Source organism: Crinia signifera, chromosome 12 (genome assembly GCF_055691185.1).
Source record: "Crinia signifera chromosome 12, ASM5569118v1, whole genome shotgun sequence".
NCBI lineage: Eukaryota > Metazoa > Chordata > Amphibia > Anura > Myobatrachidae > Crinia > Crinia signifera.
In genome coordinates, this window is record NC_139228.1 from 10,812,109 (window position 1) to 10,828,876 (window position 16,768).

Consider the following 16,768-nt stretch of genomic DNA (forward strand, 5'->3'; position numbering starts at 1 on the left):
ACTTTTTAAAAATGATAGAAGAGCTCTTAGTGGGTGATTCAGGTTGGTTTGCAAAAGCAAACTCCTTCTTTAATGGGCAAAACCATGCTGCACTGCAGGCGGGGCAGATGTAACCTGTGCAGAGAGAGTTACATTGGAGTGGAGTTTGTTCAAACTGAAATCTAAATTGCAGCGTAAGAATAAAGCAGCCAGTATTTACCCTGCACAGAAACAAAAGAACTCCCCCAAATCTAACTCTCTATGCACAGGTTACATCTACCCCACCTGCAGTACAGCGTACCCTTTTGGGGAATTTAATTCTGGGCAACTGGTGATAGAAGAAGAGGAATCCAGCTATTCTCCAATAGGATCTAATGTAGACAAAGTCCTTTCTGTCCCAGGTTCCCCAATGAAAGAGTTTATAATCTTTCTTGAAAAATCAATATATATTAAGATCATTATTCATAGATCATAAATCAGTCACATCTAGGATTTAAAAGGCAACAATCCGACACAACCATCAATGCTGCATACGCTATTGTTGCGCGTTTGCGCACTTCTTCAGCGCAGTGTATGCCTGGCATTTTTCAAATTATTAAATCCCAAATCTTGGGGTAACAGTAGCAGGCAGGGCCGTTTCTAGACAATTTAGCTCCCAGGGCGAAGAAATAAAAATGCGCCCCCCCCCCCCCCCCCCAATACATAGCATGGTATTATAGTAATTTCGCGCGCCGAAGGCGCGCGCCGAAATAGGGGGTGTGGCTTGATATTAAAAGGGGTGTGGCTTAATGTAAGGCGTGGTCTAGCAGGAAAACAATTACCTTATATCACACTTTTGCAACCTGCAAGACCAGACATTGGTTGCTGCAGGAATTGTTATTGTCCTCCCGCACTTAAGTTGGCTGGCTGAAGGCCACACAATGACCTAGTACGCCTCACAATGACAGGCTACTTAAATCATTATACACTATTTATCTGTGATGCCAATTACACATTACGCCGTACACTGTGATGACGATTACATATTACGCCGCACACCGTGATGACAATTACACATTACACCGCACACCAAGATGCCCATTAGACCACACACTGTGATGGCAATTACACAATACTCCCCACATCGTAATGCCCATTACACATTATGCCCCATGTGCCGCTGCCGCACAACCGATGCTGTTTACTAATATGCCCCCACAGTGCCAGATATGCCCCCACAGCGCCACAAATATATACCCCACAGTGCCACATATATGCCCCCACAGTGCCACACATATGCCCCCACAGTGACACAAATATATGCCCCCACAGTGACACAAATATATGCCCCCACAGTGACACAAATATATGCCCCCACAGTCCCACAAATATATGCCCCCACAGTGCCACACATATGCCCCCAGTGCCACAAATATATGCCCCCACAGTGCCACAATTATGCCCCACAGTGCCACACATATGCCCCACAGTGCCACAGATATATGCCCCCAGTGCCACAGATATATGCCCCCAGTGCCACAGATATATGCCCCCAGTGCCACAGATATATGCCCCCCAGTGCCACAGATATATGCCCCCCAGTGTCACAAACATATGCCCCCAGTGCCACAGATATATGCCCCCAGTGCCACAGATATATGCCCCCAGTGCCACAGATATATGCCCCCAGTGCCACAGATATATGCCCCACAGTGCCACAGATATATGCCCCCCAGTGTCACAAACATATGCCCCCAGTGCCACAGATATATGCCCCCAGTGCCACAGATATATGCCCACAGTGCCACAGATATATGCCCCCCAGTGCCACAGATATATGCCCCCCAGTGTCACAAACATATGCCCCCAGTAACAAACTTAACTTGGAGAGGGGAGGGGAGCGCATCGTGCTTCTCTCCTATCCCGCGCCCGAGCTCCTATTGGCTGACAGCGGCAGCCCAGTGACGTGGGCGAGGGGACGGAGAAACGCACGATGCGTTCCCCTCCCCTCTCCAGCGTGGAGTCGGGCGGCCGGGGAGACAGCGGCAGCGGCTGCGGCTGCGGGCGGGGGGGTTAGACTGCCGGGCGCCCTGGCTGTTTCAGAGGCGGACAAGCCGTGCCGCGCCCCGGGCTGCTGCACGGCTTGTCCGCCTCTAGAAACGGCCCTGGTAGCAGGACACTGTATTCCTTGCAGAGGTGCAAACCTAATCTGGTAATTTATGGCTTAATGTCCCACAGATTAGTACAATTAGTGGCTGGCATTACAGAACATCGCTACGTGGCGGACCCAGACATGTTTACATATCTTCAGCCTTATTATATCCCAGCTGTCCATTCCGTGTTTATGTCTCGGTTATACAGTGGGTAAGTCCCAGTCCGAGCTGTCCGATAAATACAGGCTGGGCTGGTTGGCTGGTTGGCTGGCTGCACAGCTGCTATTGTTTGGGTAGCCCATTAATCAGCGTTATTACTTGGAAGGGGGAACACATCTTGTAGCTGCAAATAATTCATTACAATATGCTCTGTGTAATGTTGGAATGTGCTGAATAATGCGCTGTTTATGTTCCTGGCGCTGTGAAGACCACATTGTGTTAGTGTCTAATGGTCATAGTGACGCGTTTGGCCTGTCGGCGGCATCTCGTTTTCCCCTTTTATTTTTCCTAAATAATAATAACTATTTGTGTAGCCTCCTGTGATGCATAATATGCGTTCCTGGGATATAAAGGCGCAGTATCGCCACGCCTTACAATCTGACACCCCAGTGTCCAATCAGCCCAAACCTCCACCCTTTATTTTCTTGTTATTATAGTGACATCTAGTCCTCACACCTGAGTTCCTTGACACGTCAAGTCACAGCTGTGAGGAGGAACATACATTAAGTGACTGTTTTGCAGTCTACTAGGTAACGGGAATGGTGTATTCAAACATCGGTACGTGACCAGAAACACCATTTTATCTAAAATGACCCTTGTTTGGTATTTGTATGAATAATTTCACTTCACATTTCACTACAGTACATCGTGTGTGTGTGTGTATAGTGCATAGTCATTCCTTACGTTGCATTATATCAGAGCAGCCGGGGGAACAGAGGCGTAACTCTTGGAGGCAGAGGTGTAACTCTGTTAATTTAAATCAGTCAATATCACTTCTGTGGCTGACTCCGCCTCCTAACAGGACCATACACGTCTCTTTATTCTGAACATATTTTTTGCAAGTGTCACACCCTGTATTAGAATTCATGACCTGTCCCACTGGAAGCAGACACCTTACTGATGTATCTATTTGCTCCTGCATAGGAAGCATGCAGATTATAGCTAAATGAAATTACTCTGAACACTTAGCGCACACTTGTGCTGTAGAAAATAGCTCTACCTGTAAGGTGTCTGCCTCCAGTGAGACAGATCACAGGTTCTAATCCTGGGTATGACTGTTAAGCATTGTGGAGGGAGAAGCTGAGTGTGAGGTTATCAGATTCACTGTAAATCTGTAATTACTATATTTTATTAGGTGTAGTAATTAATGTACTATTTTAGTCCGTCGGTACCCTCTTGTTCTCCATATATGTCTATATACTCCCTATATGTGTGTGTAGTTCCAGATCATATATTATTAGGCTGTATAATCCCACCTCAAATGTAATGTCTGTATTTCCCAGGACTTTATTCATGTAAGCATTGTACCATTGGCAATCTCCCCAGGGGGGTTTACAATTCTTTGTAAACCTCTGGGCTCTAGCAGACTTTGTGGAACCGGCCACCACAGGGGGTGATCAGCCCATAATGTAATCAGCCGATTATTGTTCCTGCTGTTTACATGAGGGGGATAGCTGAAGGACAATCACCACAGGGGGTGATCAAATTCCCCTACTATCAACAGGAGGGTTGTCCACAGGGGGTGACCACCACATAATGTAATCAGACTGTGTTTTATATCTTGGGTTGACTCTGCTATGCATATCTTGGCCACTTCCAGACTTTCTGGAACCGACCCCAGCAGGGGGCAGAAGCAGATGGGCAGCAGCAGTACCTGGGAGGGGGGATAAACCTGACTTGAATCCACCAATAGGGATTGAGTGCAAGCCCACTGATGGTATGGAGAAGCGTGGGAATTGGAAGTTTTTAAAATGACTCGCACACAAGCCAGGGAGAGAATTGATGGACTGTCCTGGACTAAGAGGTTATGCTCTGTCTAGGTATCGTGTGGACTTATATGCTATCACTGCTGTGGGCTAAGTGATAGTTTGCCCTGTGGAACTGATCTGGGACTGTGACTATACAAGGACTGTCTGTTTGGGCCTGCTACCTGAATATCTTTCTACTCTGCAATTTACATTTGCCTCTTTTTCCTGTCTTCATCTACTTTCGTGTGCTGTGATAAAAATAAACCATATTTTGGTTTCATCTGCTCGGTGTCTGAGTGATAGAGGAACCTCGTACCCTCACATTTGGCGGCAGCGACAGTGGGATCATTCAGACACCAACCATCGAGCACAGAAAGCACAGAGAACAGAGGATCAGACCATATGTAAGGAAACGGAAAATGCAATAAGGTGATGTTCAGCAAGTGAGCAGGTGTCAGTCCTGTGAAAGGGAAAATGTTTCCAAGGAAAGAAAATCGATGCCTCAAGACCCCTGTAGCAGAGGAGCTCAGGGATGGAGGTTCTTCAGTGTATCGGCAGGCTGGGAAGCCGGATCTGTTATTTATTGTCAGGAAAATGCAGTATATCTGGAAGTACTGGGAAGACGCTCAGCAGATGGTCAGCGGGTGGAGAGTATCCAGCATACAGGACAAAGTGTGTTACCTGGGGGATGCATTCCTGCACTGTAAAGGTGAGGCCACTTCTTGGAATCTGCTAGGAGAGCCAGAGTTTGTAGAATTTACAGAGGAAGTGATTGCTACAGTTACCCAGATGCTACAAAGAGGACAATATTCTGAGGCTGAAGGACAAGTCCAGAATAAATTGATGCCCCAGATAGAACCAGAGGAAAGGTCTAGAAGGGGGCTACTGCAATCTGGGCAGACAACCGAGGGGTCTGCCACAGAATTAATTGTTACCGCAAGAGAAGGGTCGTTGTCAGGGGGGCCCCTAACTGCCCTTGAAGAAATGAGTATGGAGGAGCTGATAGCAGAAGGTCAGCTGCGAGGTATACCCATCCAATCCTGCACTCGCGGGGAAATCCTTCAGCAGATCCTTCACGATCAGGGAGATCCTACAAATGCATTTGCTGATTATCGAGCCTGGATCCTCCATTTCGGTGCCCAGTTGAGTGTGTGGGAACAATTGCAGTGTCTGGAGGAGTGCTTCGTGGTGGCAGAGGAAGAGGCGATTGATCGGGGGCTCCTGGATACCCCAGCATGGCAAGATCAGTGTCGCAGGGGGCGTGATGAAAGGCACCGTTTGCAATTGCTTCTCCCCCATCCTAGGGAGGAGCTGCACTACTGCTTCCCTTTTGCTGAGGTGGGAGATGCAGAGCTATTATCCTGCTGCCAGGGGATCTATGAGGACTGCGTCCAAGAAGAGATCGCCGTGGTTAGAGGAGTATCCGACAACATCCAGGCCACCAGCCCACCAGTCACAGATGACGTCGTGTTTCGGGCTGCCCAGCATACTCAGCTGGGGAAGGAGGCTATCGCGGAGAAGGAGGTGTGCGCAGAAGTAGCTGCAGGTGAGCATCTGGCTTTTAAGGGGACAGAGCTGACACAGCCTGTCCTGCAGCCACCAGCGGAATTGTTTGTGATGGAGGGTCCCTCCTCAGCCCTGGACATTGAGACCAAATGCTGGACTGAAATGTGCCATGCCCCTAGTTTGGGTTTGGGGGAGGAAGGACATGACGGGGTGGTGGAAGTGCCAGGGCCAGAGCCCCTATATTGGCCTGCTGTTTGGCCCCTGTTCCTTGGGCAAGAGGGGGAGGTGGAAAGTGGTCCCTGCCCCATTGTGCCCGAGGCAAAAGTATTAGTAGGTTACAATGTTGCAGAGGGGGGGTACCCAGAATCCGAAGAAGAGGAATTGCTACAGCCCTTGTTAGTTCCAATGTATGACTTAGACTGTAATCATGCCCTTGCTGGTTCTGCAAACCAGCCGCCTTTTACAAGATGGGTTTGGTATGATGTCACCCTGTGGGACTCAGGTGGTATATCCAAACCCCAGATTCTCGGCTCTGCATCCCGCTATTCCAGGTTGTTATTGGTTCCTGAACAGCTGGGTACCGGGACTACAATAGTAGGGGAAGGAATGTGAGGTTATCAGATTCACTGTAAATCTGTAATTACTATATTTTATTAGGTGTAGTAATTAATGTACTATTTTAGTCCGTCGGTACCCTCTTGTTCTCCATATATGTCTATATACTCCCTATATGTGTGTGTAGTTCCAGATCATATATTATTAGGCTGTATAATCCCACCTCAAATGTAATGTCTGTATTTCCCAGGACTTTATTCATGTAAGCATTGTACCATTGGCAATCTCCCCAGGGGGGTTTACAATTCTTTGTAAACCTCTGGGCTCTAGCAGACTTTGTGGAACCGGCCACCACAGGGGGTGATCAGCCCATAATGTAATCAGCCGATTATTGTTCCTGCTGTTTACATGAGGGGGATAGCTGAAGGACAATCACCACAGGGGGTGATCAAATTCCCCTACTATCAACAGGAGGGTTGTCCACAGGGGGTGACCACCACATAATGTAATCAGACTGTGTTTTATATCTTGGGTTGACTCTGCTATGCATATCTTGGCCACTTCCAGACTTTCTGGAACCGACCCCAGCAGGGGGCAGAAGCAGATGGGCAGCAGCAGTACCTGGGAGGGGGGATAAACCTGACTTGAATCCACCAATAGGGATTGAGTGCAAGCCCACTGATGGTATGGAGAAGCGTGGGAATTGGAAGTTTTTAAAATGACTCGCACACAAGCCAGGGAGAGAATTGATGGACTGTCCTGGACTAAGAGGTTATGCTCTGTCTAGGTATCGTGTGGACTTATATGCTATCACTGCTGTGGGCTAAGTGATAGTTTGCCCTGTGGAACTGATCTGGGACTGTGACTATACAAGGACTGTCTGTTTGGGCCTGCTACCTGAATATCTTTCTACTCTGCAATTTACATTTGCCTCTTTTTCCTGTCTTCATCTACTTTCGTGTGCTGTGATAAAAATAAACCATATTTTGGTTTCATCTGCTCGGTGTCTGAGTGATAGAGGAACCTCGTACCCTCACACTGAGGTTGAGCTGCAAAGTACATTTTATGCTTTGTGTGGGATTTTTTGTCCTGTAACCTAATTTCTGGCTGATTGCCGCTGTGGGATGATAAATATACCCAATCTGCCATGAGGAATATTTATGCCCGTTCTCCATTGTATACGCAGGATAAGAGGTGGTGAACTATTTGATTTCATAGCGGAGAAGGAAGCCCTGACCGAAGAGGAGGCCATAGAGTTCCTGGAGCAGATACTGAGGGGTGTGGCCTACATGCACGCAAGGCATATTGCACACTTTGATCTCAAGGTGAGATTTACTGCCCCCAGCTGGGCATACAAGGGAACTGCAGAATTTATTAGATGAAGATTTAACAGAGGACAAACATTTAACTAAAAACAGAAAGTATTATGCAGTCAGAATTATAAGGTCGACCAAGTAATCATATATTACATCAAACAGAATTATTTATTCAATGATATGTGACATCACTAGATCATTGACTTCATTTAATCTGAGCATGCTCGCTGTTACAATGGCAGCCAGTGGTGTGTGGTGGGGTGAGGCAGGTGAGGCACAGCCTTTTCTGTCATGCTAGAGTATATTCCGGAGTTTTTGAATTTATAAAATATGTCAAAAATACAACGAATATCTAAAAAAAAATCTTATTTTTATTATTATAATCCTTTGTATAGTTAAAACTCTGGAGTAAAAAGTCTATAGCAGGTGAGGCAGTGCCTCACCTGGCTGCCTTTTCTGCGCCTCTCATCAAAACTCATCGAATCTCCAGCAGTGTATACTGCTGCACATGTGTATAATGCCGGCATGTACCCCACAGCTTATATATTGTGTGCAAATCTGTCTCTGGTACTTGCCAGGGACTCCTCAGCCATTTACCTCACTGCACGTCCCTGAATGGCAGACATATTGGAGACAGAAGCCCTCTGGGGGAGATACATACATTTACACTCCTAGAGAACAGAATATGTTCAGCCTCTAACTTTCATTTTTCAAACATCGACTATAACATTACAGTTAGGGGCTGTATGTCTGGTATGTTATCTGTCTCTCTAAGGTTTAGTACATAGACTCCTTAGTCACACAGTTTTAACCACAAATTCGTATATACCAGTTTGCGGCCCCATAGGGGTTATACACGATTGAGGGGCCACCTTAGGAGCAGCACAGACTGCACCACAAATGACTGTCCTCGCTCTGTGGCGACTCAACCCCATCATATAAATAATGACATCAGTGTTTAGTTAGGGACATGTAACAGGCAGCGGCGGATTTACATGAATGCTGAGTTTTATCTCTACATTTTCCTTCCATTATAATCCTGGTCATTCGAGGTTCCTTTCACACGACCATGGACCATCGTGGAGAGGAAGAGCCAGTGATACATAATGCTGACCTCAGATAGCAGATCCGCTTTCTCTATATAGAGGCTTGTTCTAATAGCACTAAGGCTGTGTGCCGGTGGCGCCCTGCGTTTCCTCCTGGCATGACCATTGTACAGCTATGCCCTCATAGACTCCATACTCCCTACCATACGACCAAGCTGCTCCTTGACATCGGAAAAACTATGCGGCCGCTTCATTGTAGCACTTCATGATCAGAGTTAGACTCAGTCGCACGCAGATGTACAAATGTCGCACGTGGAATTGATCCGTGCACAGATGTTTTTCTGCTTCCGTTAGATTTATTTGTGCAAATAAGATTTTTGGGGTGAGAAAGATGCTCGGCCCGGCTGAGTTCCCTGGAACCTGGCTTTTCGGGAGTGGGTGTTTGGCGTGACTGAAGCCACAGTGTATGAGGACACATCTGTATGACATAAATCAAGGACTAGAAGAGTATACTTACCTGACCCACAACACTGCAGAAATCACCAGGGAAATGGGGTTGCCGCCATTTTCTTGGAGACCTACAAAATTGCATTAGACTGGGATAGTGCCAGAGTCTAGGTACAGAGACTGATCTATGCTGTAGCTTCTAGTCAATCACTAAGGAATCTACGCACTACGCCTTGGAGAGAGATAAAGTGGACAGAGATAAAGTAGCAGTCAATCAGCTCATAACTGCCATGTTGCATGCAGTGTTTGAAAAATGACAGTTAGGGGCAGATTGTCCGATACTTTATATCTGTCCACTGTATCTCTCTACAAGGTTTAGTACATATACTTAGAAGTCCGGGTGTTGCTCTTTTGCCCACATTTGAGCAGTTCTAACAAACCAACCAAAGAGGAGAATTGGAGGTGTCACCCATTTCATCCTATCAGCTTCTTGCTATCCTAGATAAAGTACATTCTATCTAATAAAAGTAAGAATCTGATTGGTTGCTATTGGAAACTTCTCCACCTGACCTGTTTAGAAGGATTGATGCATCTGCCCCATTACGAGGCATCCAGGATGCCGGCTACACCTACTAGATAAGGCTCCAGAATGGTAGATACAGATTTTGGGGTGTGGATTTATGGGATCACATGATTGAGCTTCCACCAATCATTAGCCAAGGGATGACCATTCTGTAGTACAGGGAGAGATGGGGACCACACTACAGCATCCTGATGAAGGCTAATGGTTACTATTCACGCCCTGTCCCGTCTCTTCCGCACAGCCAGAGAACATTATGCTGCTACAGAAGGACGACCCTCACCCCAAGATTAAGATCATCGACTTTGGTTTGGCCCAGAAGATTGAAGATGGGGCAGTGTTTAAGAGCCTGTGCGGAACACCTCAGTACATCGGTAAGAGGGAAAATATATATATATTTATATGACGTGTAAGCCCTCACCTAATTCCCCCCAAACGATGGGAACAAATCTACTTTCTCGTGGAATTAGGTGACCTAGAGTAGAATACAAGACTTGCGCTGGTGGATCTGGTGGGTCACCTATGTGCTTTGTGGTCCAAACCTGGGGTCATGTTAACACCAACAGAAAGTGGGGAGGGGTTTTAGAATTTTTTCAACCGGTTAAAAACCATAAATGAATTTGATGTCTTTTATTTCATAGCTCCGGAAGTTATAAACTATGAACCACTGGGACCACCTACAGACATGTGGTAAGTACACCTCATCGTGTCCTGTCCTCCAGCCACGTCTGTCACCGTGCATACTGTAGACCATGGGTGGGCGTTCAGTGGACATACCAGCATGCCTCCTGGCAATTTTTGCTATTTGGCCAGGCTCAAACTGCGGCACGGCATGCTGGGATATGTAGTTCTACAACAGTTCACAAGTAGATAGTTTAGAGACGGGTAATTGTTCCAACAGAGAGTGCAGAATTAAAAAAAGGATGCCTTCAGTAGCTAGGAACTGCTAACTCATTGCACATTACAAAATCTTATCGCGCTAATATTGATAGCTTTAATTGTGACGATTTAATGGCACTTCTAGGTCTCCAGAGCCACTGGTTATGCAGAAAAAAAAATCATCTTTGATAAAAGTCCCTGTCTTATAAAATATATATGTACGCCGTTCCCCAGGTCTATAATACACTTCCATTTTTGTGTAATTGATCCTATATAGACAAATGACAAACTGTCTCCAGTGTCAGATGATCAAGAAGAATGTTAAATTACTTTCCATCTCTCTGGCTCCCTCTTGTGGTTAATTTATAGAATGCGCTGAGAAATTCACCCACATTATCAGATTAATTAAATGTTTCACTGAGGCTGAAATGGGTTGTCAAAAGAGGCCGGGGAAGTAAGGTTTTTGGAAATTGGTTTGTAAAATTGGCCACCCAAAAGATGGAATTATACTTTAAATAGTTGCCTTTAAAATCTCTTCATTTTTTTTTTTTAGGAGTATCGGTGTGATTACATATATTCTGTAAGTATACCATTCTACTACTGTTACATAAAAGATTACTAACATAATAGTAAGAAATTAACATAAGGGAACATCTTTGCAATCCTTTCCCTCACTAGAAATCTGGTCATTTTTCTATGGACATTAATGATTTTATCACAGTGTCTTGTACAGTCTGCAATGTGCCGCTTATATTGGGTGTCGGTATATGCAGGACACGTGGCCAGAGCCGTGACCTCAATATTCTCTGTGTTTCCTACAGACTCAGCGGCTTGTCGCCATTCCAAGGTGAAACGGATCCTGAAACGCTAACAAACGTGGTGTCTGGGACCTACGAGTTTGACGACCGTTTCTTCAAACAGACCAGTGACATGGCCAAAGACTTCATACAGCAGCTGCTAGCTAAAAATCCCAGGTACGTAATTCAGGCTTATGGCGTGACAGGCTCTGTGTTTGCCATAAGCTCAAACCAAAGAGACACCTGCCTCCTATACAGCGAAGTATTTCACTGGCTCCTCCCACTGTGGCTATGCACTGATTGGTTCAAAAAGTGATAAAATGGAGAATGACAAACAGGCAGCCAATCAGCTCCTACCTGTTATGTTACGTTGTGTTTGAAAAATGTCAGGCAGCAGCTGATTGGTTGGTTGTTTATCACTCTCCGTTTTATCACATTAAGAAGCTTAGTACATCTGGCCCTGAATCTTCTGTGGGTTTTAAAAATGAATGGTGCTCCATAGAGCCGATAGCCACCAATCAGATCTGAGGTTTTCTCTATTGTATCCTAGGAAATGATAGACAGAATGTGGTTGCTATGGGCAACATCACTTCTATTCACAATGCACACTCTGTGCTTCACCGGTAATTTATGTGCCGGACGTAGATGTATACTAATACTTGTAGACTTATTCTCTATTAGGATATATATATTTTTAAACTGCACGTGTTACATCTGCCCCATCTGCAGCGCAGTATGGTTTTGTCCATCTGCAATAATTGGAGCCTTGCTATCAGGTGTGAATCCGGCCTGTAGTCCCGTCTGTGCAGTCCACGTTCTCTTTGCCCGTCCTACACGAATCTCTGCAGAGCGCTTGTTCACAGTGTTATCTGTCAGACTGTTGTAAATGTTTTTTCCTCTCGGTCTCTATAGTGACAGGATGACGGCGGTAGAGTGTCTCATTCACCCGTGGATTAAGGTTAGTGATCTGCAGTCTTCTACATAATATATTTATGCAGCTTGCACGCATTTGGAATGTTTTATCAGCATGTGACTCACGAGTGCATTGCGCCGCCTGCTGGCAGGAAGAGGGTACTACATTGCATCAGGTGAGGTAACAGCAAAATGAATGATTTTACAGATAATTTGCGGCTTCTACCGGCCACTCAGCCTCAGACATGGAACAATATCATGCAGTCCACCCCAGCTCATCTAGAGTCCACTGTTCATGATGTGTTCATACACAGATACGGTGATGCTGTATGTACCAAGCCTGCATTAAACATCAGTACACACCTGGCCTGCTGCACTCTCCTGCTATCCGGCCTCCTCATATCTCTGCCTTACAATCAGTCCCAAACGCGGCAGTGAGAATAATCTTTTTCTCCCATCGCTCTTCTTGTTCTGCACCCTCGCTCCCCAAGCCTTCCAGCTTCTCGCCCAAGCTTCATACATGTCTGACCATGTCACTACTGCCCTTCCCAATCGCCTCTCATTACCGCCTCTCGCTGCTGCCGCCTTCAAGACCAGTGTCGTAACTGTAAAATTTCTACCCCCCCCCCTGTAGAAATAAAGCCCGTCGACCCCCCCCCCATCCACAACCCCCAACCCTGCCTTACCCCGCTGCTTACCGCCGCCGCTGGGTCTGTGGCTGGGACCCACAGATCTACTTGTCTGCTGTCCCGGCTCTCCTCCTGGGGCTGGTTCCTGCTAATGAAAATGACCCTCACAAGATGGCTGCCCCCTAGAGGAGGCCACCGCCTCTAGCATCCTGTGTCTACTGTAAGGGGGCGGACATTTTGTGTGGGCTATTTTTCATTAACAGGAGCCTGCCAGAAGGAGAGCCGGGACCACAGACAAGTAGATCTGCGGGTCCCGGCGGCGGCGAGCTGAGGGTTAAGGTTAGTCCCGGGCCCCGGCAACAGTGCAGTTCATCCATAGACCCCACATACCCCGGCGCCCATACTTACTAGCGCCTCCCTTGACCGCGGGGTCTGCGAGGCTATTGTTACGCCACTGTTCAAGACTTCTCTTGCGCTGCTCCCATCTCTGGAACTCCCTTTCCCACCGGTTACAGTATAGATGAGAGGCCATGTCTAGGTCGACCACTAATGGTTGACGGTGACTGGGTTGACACTTAAGAATGATTGACGTACTCTAGGTCGATGGTAACAAAAGTTTGACACAAGGTAAAGGCTGACATGCACATGGTTGACACTGAAAACGTTGACACAAGTTTTTCACTTTTTTGGGTGTCTATGTTGACATAAACCCCGTATAAGGGTTCTGCGCCCCTCTGTTTCAGGCACGGTGCCTCGCTGCACTTTGCACACTTTTATAATTTAACTCTATGTCCACTTGGATGTTAAGTATGAACCAAGTCGGTTTAAATAGAAAAAAACTTGGCTCAACATTTTCAGAGACGACCATGTTCAAGTCGACCTGTAGCTTGTGTCGACCTTCTGTCATTGTCCCCAGCTGCGGCTTTGCAAGCAGGGATGTGGCATGGGTGGGTGGGCAGTTATCGGGCGTGTACTGAGGTCCGCTTGTGCTTGTCCTGCTGGAGCTCTGCGGCCAGACGGGTCAGCGTCCGGCCTCGGAGTGGGGCCGCATGTCGCGTGTGCGCTTCCTACAGCAAGGCTGAGCTGCAGGAGCTCTAAGTAGCTAAACTGTCAGGTGGGTGCGGATAGAGAATGCACAGCGGTCTGGTATAATCAGCACTGGCGGTGATGTGCCCGTGTCTGTTCGTCTTATGAGCGCATGAAATCCGCCACGTTTTTCATACACGGAGCGGATCCGCGGCAGCAGGAAGTTTGAGCTTAATGCGCCAAAGTCAATTTGTAAACAACCAATGCAATGGTCGTTTGTAAATTAACAATTCGTCAGAAGGGGAGAACCAATATCGATAATTGAGGTACCATGTTAAAGTTTAAAGATGAAGGGAGAAAATGGGATCGTCGCCAAAAATCACCTTCTAGAAATAATTTAATGATTTCAGGAAATGCAGTGCCGTCACCCAACCAGCAGGTGGGGCTTTAGCGCAGTGTGAAAGTAGCTACTGTATAACCTGAACAGAAGTTTCTGCCTCTTTGCAGCCATTGAACAGGAAACAGGCCGTGAACAGAAGCAGATCCTCGATCAATATGAAGAACTTCAAAAAGTTCAATGCCAGGCGGAAGTGGAAGGTGAGGTCCGGGGAATCAGCCCTGATTAAGGTGTAAAGTATTAATTTCCACAGCGCATACAATAACTGATAGGGTCCATGTATTATTCTCTATTCTGTGTATTGGTTTGATCTGTAGAGCAGATGCTGACACGTTCTAAGGGCTGAGCTGCCTACAGGTCACCTACTATAGGGGGTAACGGGTCGGATGTCGCCACTTACACCCTGCTCATATCAGAGACGCTGGGGGGCCATCCTCTATTAATATATAAATAATGACACGAGGGTCGATTTTTATTAGGGTTCTAATTCAGAATCTGGACACGAGGATACAGTCCTCACCCCCTTCTAGGTTTCCCTGGGGCTGCATTAAGGGGTCACCGCTGTGTAGTATTTGGCGAGGTGCCAGGGTGGTGCGCTGCCGCTAATTCTTTTCTCCTCTCTCCTCCAGCTCTCGTACAACATGGTGTCGGCCTGTAACCGGCTCTGCCGCATGAAGCCGCTGTGTAAGCCGGTGAACAACGAGGAGGAGCTGGTGAGTAACGAGGTAACAGATATTTACATCATGTAGATCATTACGATGTAGCGGGATCTGTTCTTCATACCGACGTCACAGTGCCGACATCAGGAGACTGGTGCCAGAATTCCAACATCGCGAGGATGCCGGCACCAGAATCCCAACTGCCAGCATCCATGTGGGGAGCGTCAGCGTTAGGCTGGAGGGTTAGCGTTAGGCACTATGGGGGCGGGCACTTAGGGGAGGGGGTAGGTTATATTTGGTTCCGGTTGATAGATCCACATTGTCTCGATAGACACTCAATAGGTTTACCCCAAAAGGTTGACATGCAAATTAGTCAACAGGGTCAAAGGTCATTATGAAAAAGGTCTACATGAGTTTTTCATGTTTTTTTTTTTTAAACGGCTTGCTCGTCCTTCACCATACGTGTCGGCATGAATATAATAGTGTGCCAAGCGTACCAAGGTACTGAGCCCGCCCGATGCATGAGGAGAGAAGTGAGCCATGCGACGGAACAGGATAAACTAATTGGGGGTCCATGTCAACAGTTGTCGACATTGTCCCCCCCCCCCCCCCAAAAGGTGAAAATTCATGTCAACCCTATTGACGTGCCTAAGTTTTTCATGTCGACCTTTTGGCCCTGTCGGCCTTTTCTGTGTCAATCTTTTGACCCGGTTGACCTTTTGAACCTTTCGATCCACTGAATGTCAACTTTTTGGGGTGGACCTTTTGACTGTGGCGCATGTTAATGGGAAGTGGCAGTACATGGGAAGTGGCAGTACATGGGAAGTGGCAGTACATGGGAAGTGGCAGTACAGGGTGGCGGTACATGGGAAGTGGCAGTACATGGGAAGTGGCGGTACATGGGAAGTGGCAGTACATGGGAAGTGGCAGTACATGGGAAGTGGCAGTACAGGGTGGCAGTACATGGGAAGTGGCAGTACAGGGTGGCGGTACATGGGAAGTGGCGGTACATGGGAAGTGGCAGTACAGGGTGGTGGTACATGGGAAGTGGCGGTACATGGGAAGTGGCAGTACATGGGAAGTGGCAGTACAGGGTGGCGGTACATGGGAAGTGGCAGTACATGGGAAGTGGCAGTACATGGGAAGTGGCAGTACAGGGTGGCGGTACATGGGAAGTGGCGGTACATGGGAAGTGGCGGTACATGGGAAGTGGCAGTACATGGGAAGTGGCAGTACAGGGTGGCGGTACATGGGAAGTGGCAGTACAGGGTGGCGGTACATGGGAAGTGGCAGTACATGGGAAGTGGCAGTACAGGGTGGCGGTACATGGGAAGTGGCAGTACATGGGAAGTGGCAGTACATGGGAAGTGGCAGTACAGGGTGGCGGTACATGGGAAGTGGCAGTACATGGGAAGTGGCAGTACAGGGTGGCGGTACATGGGAAGTGGCAGTACATGGGAAGTGGCAGTACAGGGTGGCGGTACATGGGAAGTGGCAGTACATGGGAAGTGGCAGTACATGGGAAGTGGCAGTACATGGGAAGTGGCAGTACATGGGAAGTGGCAGTACATGGGAAGTGGCAGTACATGGGAAGTGGCAGTACAGGGTGGCGGTACATGGGAAGTGGCAGTACAGGGTGGCGGTACATGGGAAGTGGCAGTACATGGGAAGTGGCAGTACAGGGTGGCGGTACATGGGAAGTGGCAGTACATGGGAAGTGGCAGTACAGGGTGGCGGTACATGGGAAGTGGCAGTACATGGGAAGTGGCAGTACAGGGTGGCGGTACATGGGAAGTGGCAGTACATGGGAAGTGGCAGTACAGGGTGGCGGTACATGGGAAGTGGCAGTACAGGGTGGCGGTACATGGGAAGTGGCAGTACAGGGTGGCGGTACATGGGAAGTGGCGGTACATGGGAAGTGGCAGTACATGGGAAGTGGCA

General features: G+C 47.6%; 1 protein-coding gene across 6 annotated transcripts in view; it reads left to right on the plus strand.

Moving 5' to 3' along the window:
• Positions 1–16,768, plus strand: part of LOC146050148 (death-associated protein kinase 2-like) — an 85,350-nt gene that overhangs the window by 64,859 nt on the left and 3,723 nt on the right. For 4 of the 6 annotated variants that reach the window (XM_083167000.1, XM_083167002.1, XM_083167004.1 and 1 more), the window contains 8 exons: positions 7,326–7,464; positions 9,773–9,902; positions 10,170–10,218; positions 10,961–10,987; positions 11,229–11,381; positions 12,117–12,162; positions 14,279–14,368; positions 14,798–14,893. In XM_083167000.1, coding sequence (XP_083023126.1) covers positions 7,326–7,464; positions 9,773–9,902; positions 10,170–10,218; positions 10,961–10,987; positions 11,229–11,381; positions 12,117–12,162; positions 14,279–14,368; positions 14,798–14,893 — 730 coding nt within the window. The remainder of the gene's footprint in view (positions 1–7,325; positions 7,465–9,772; positions 9,903–10,169; positions 10,219–10,960; positions 10,988–11,228; positions 11,382–12,116; positions 12,163–14,278; positions 14,369–14,797; positions 14,894–16,768) is intronic. The other 2 variants (XM_083167001.1, XM_083167003.1) reach the window with 1 other exon arrangement.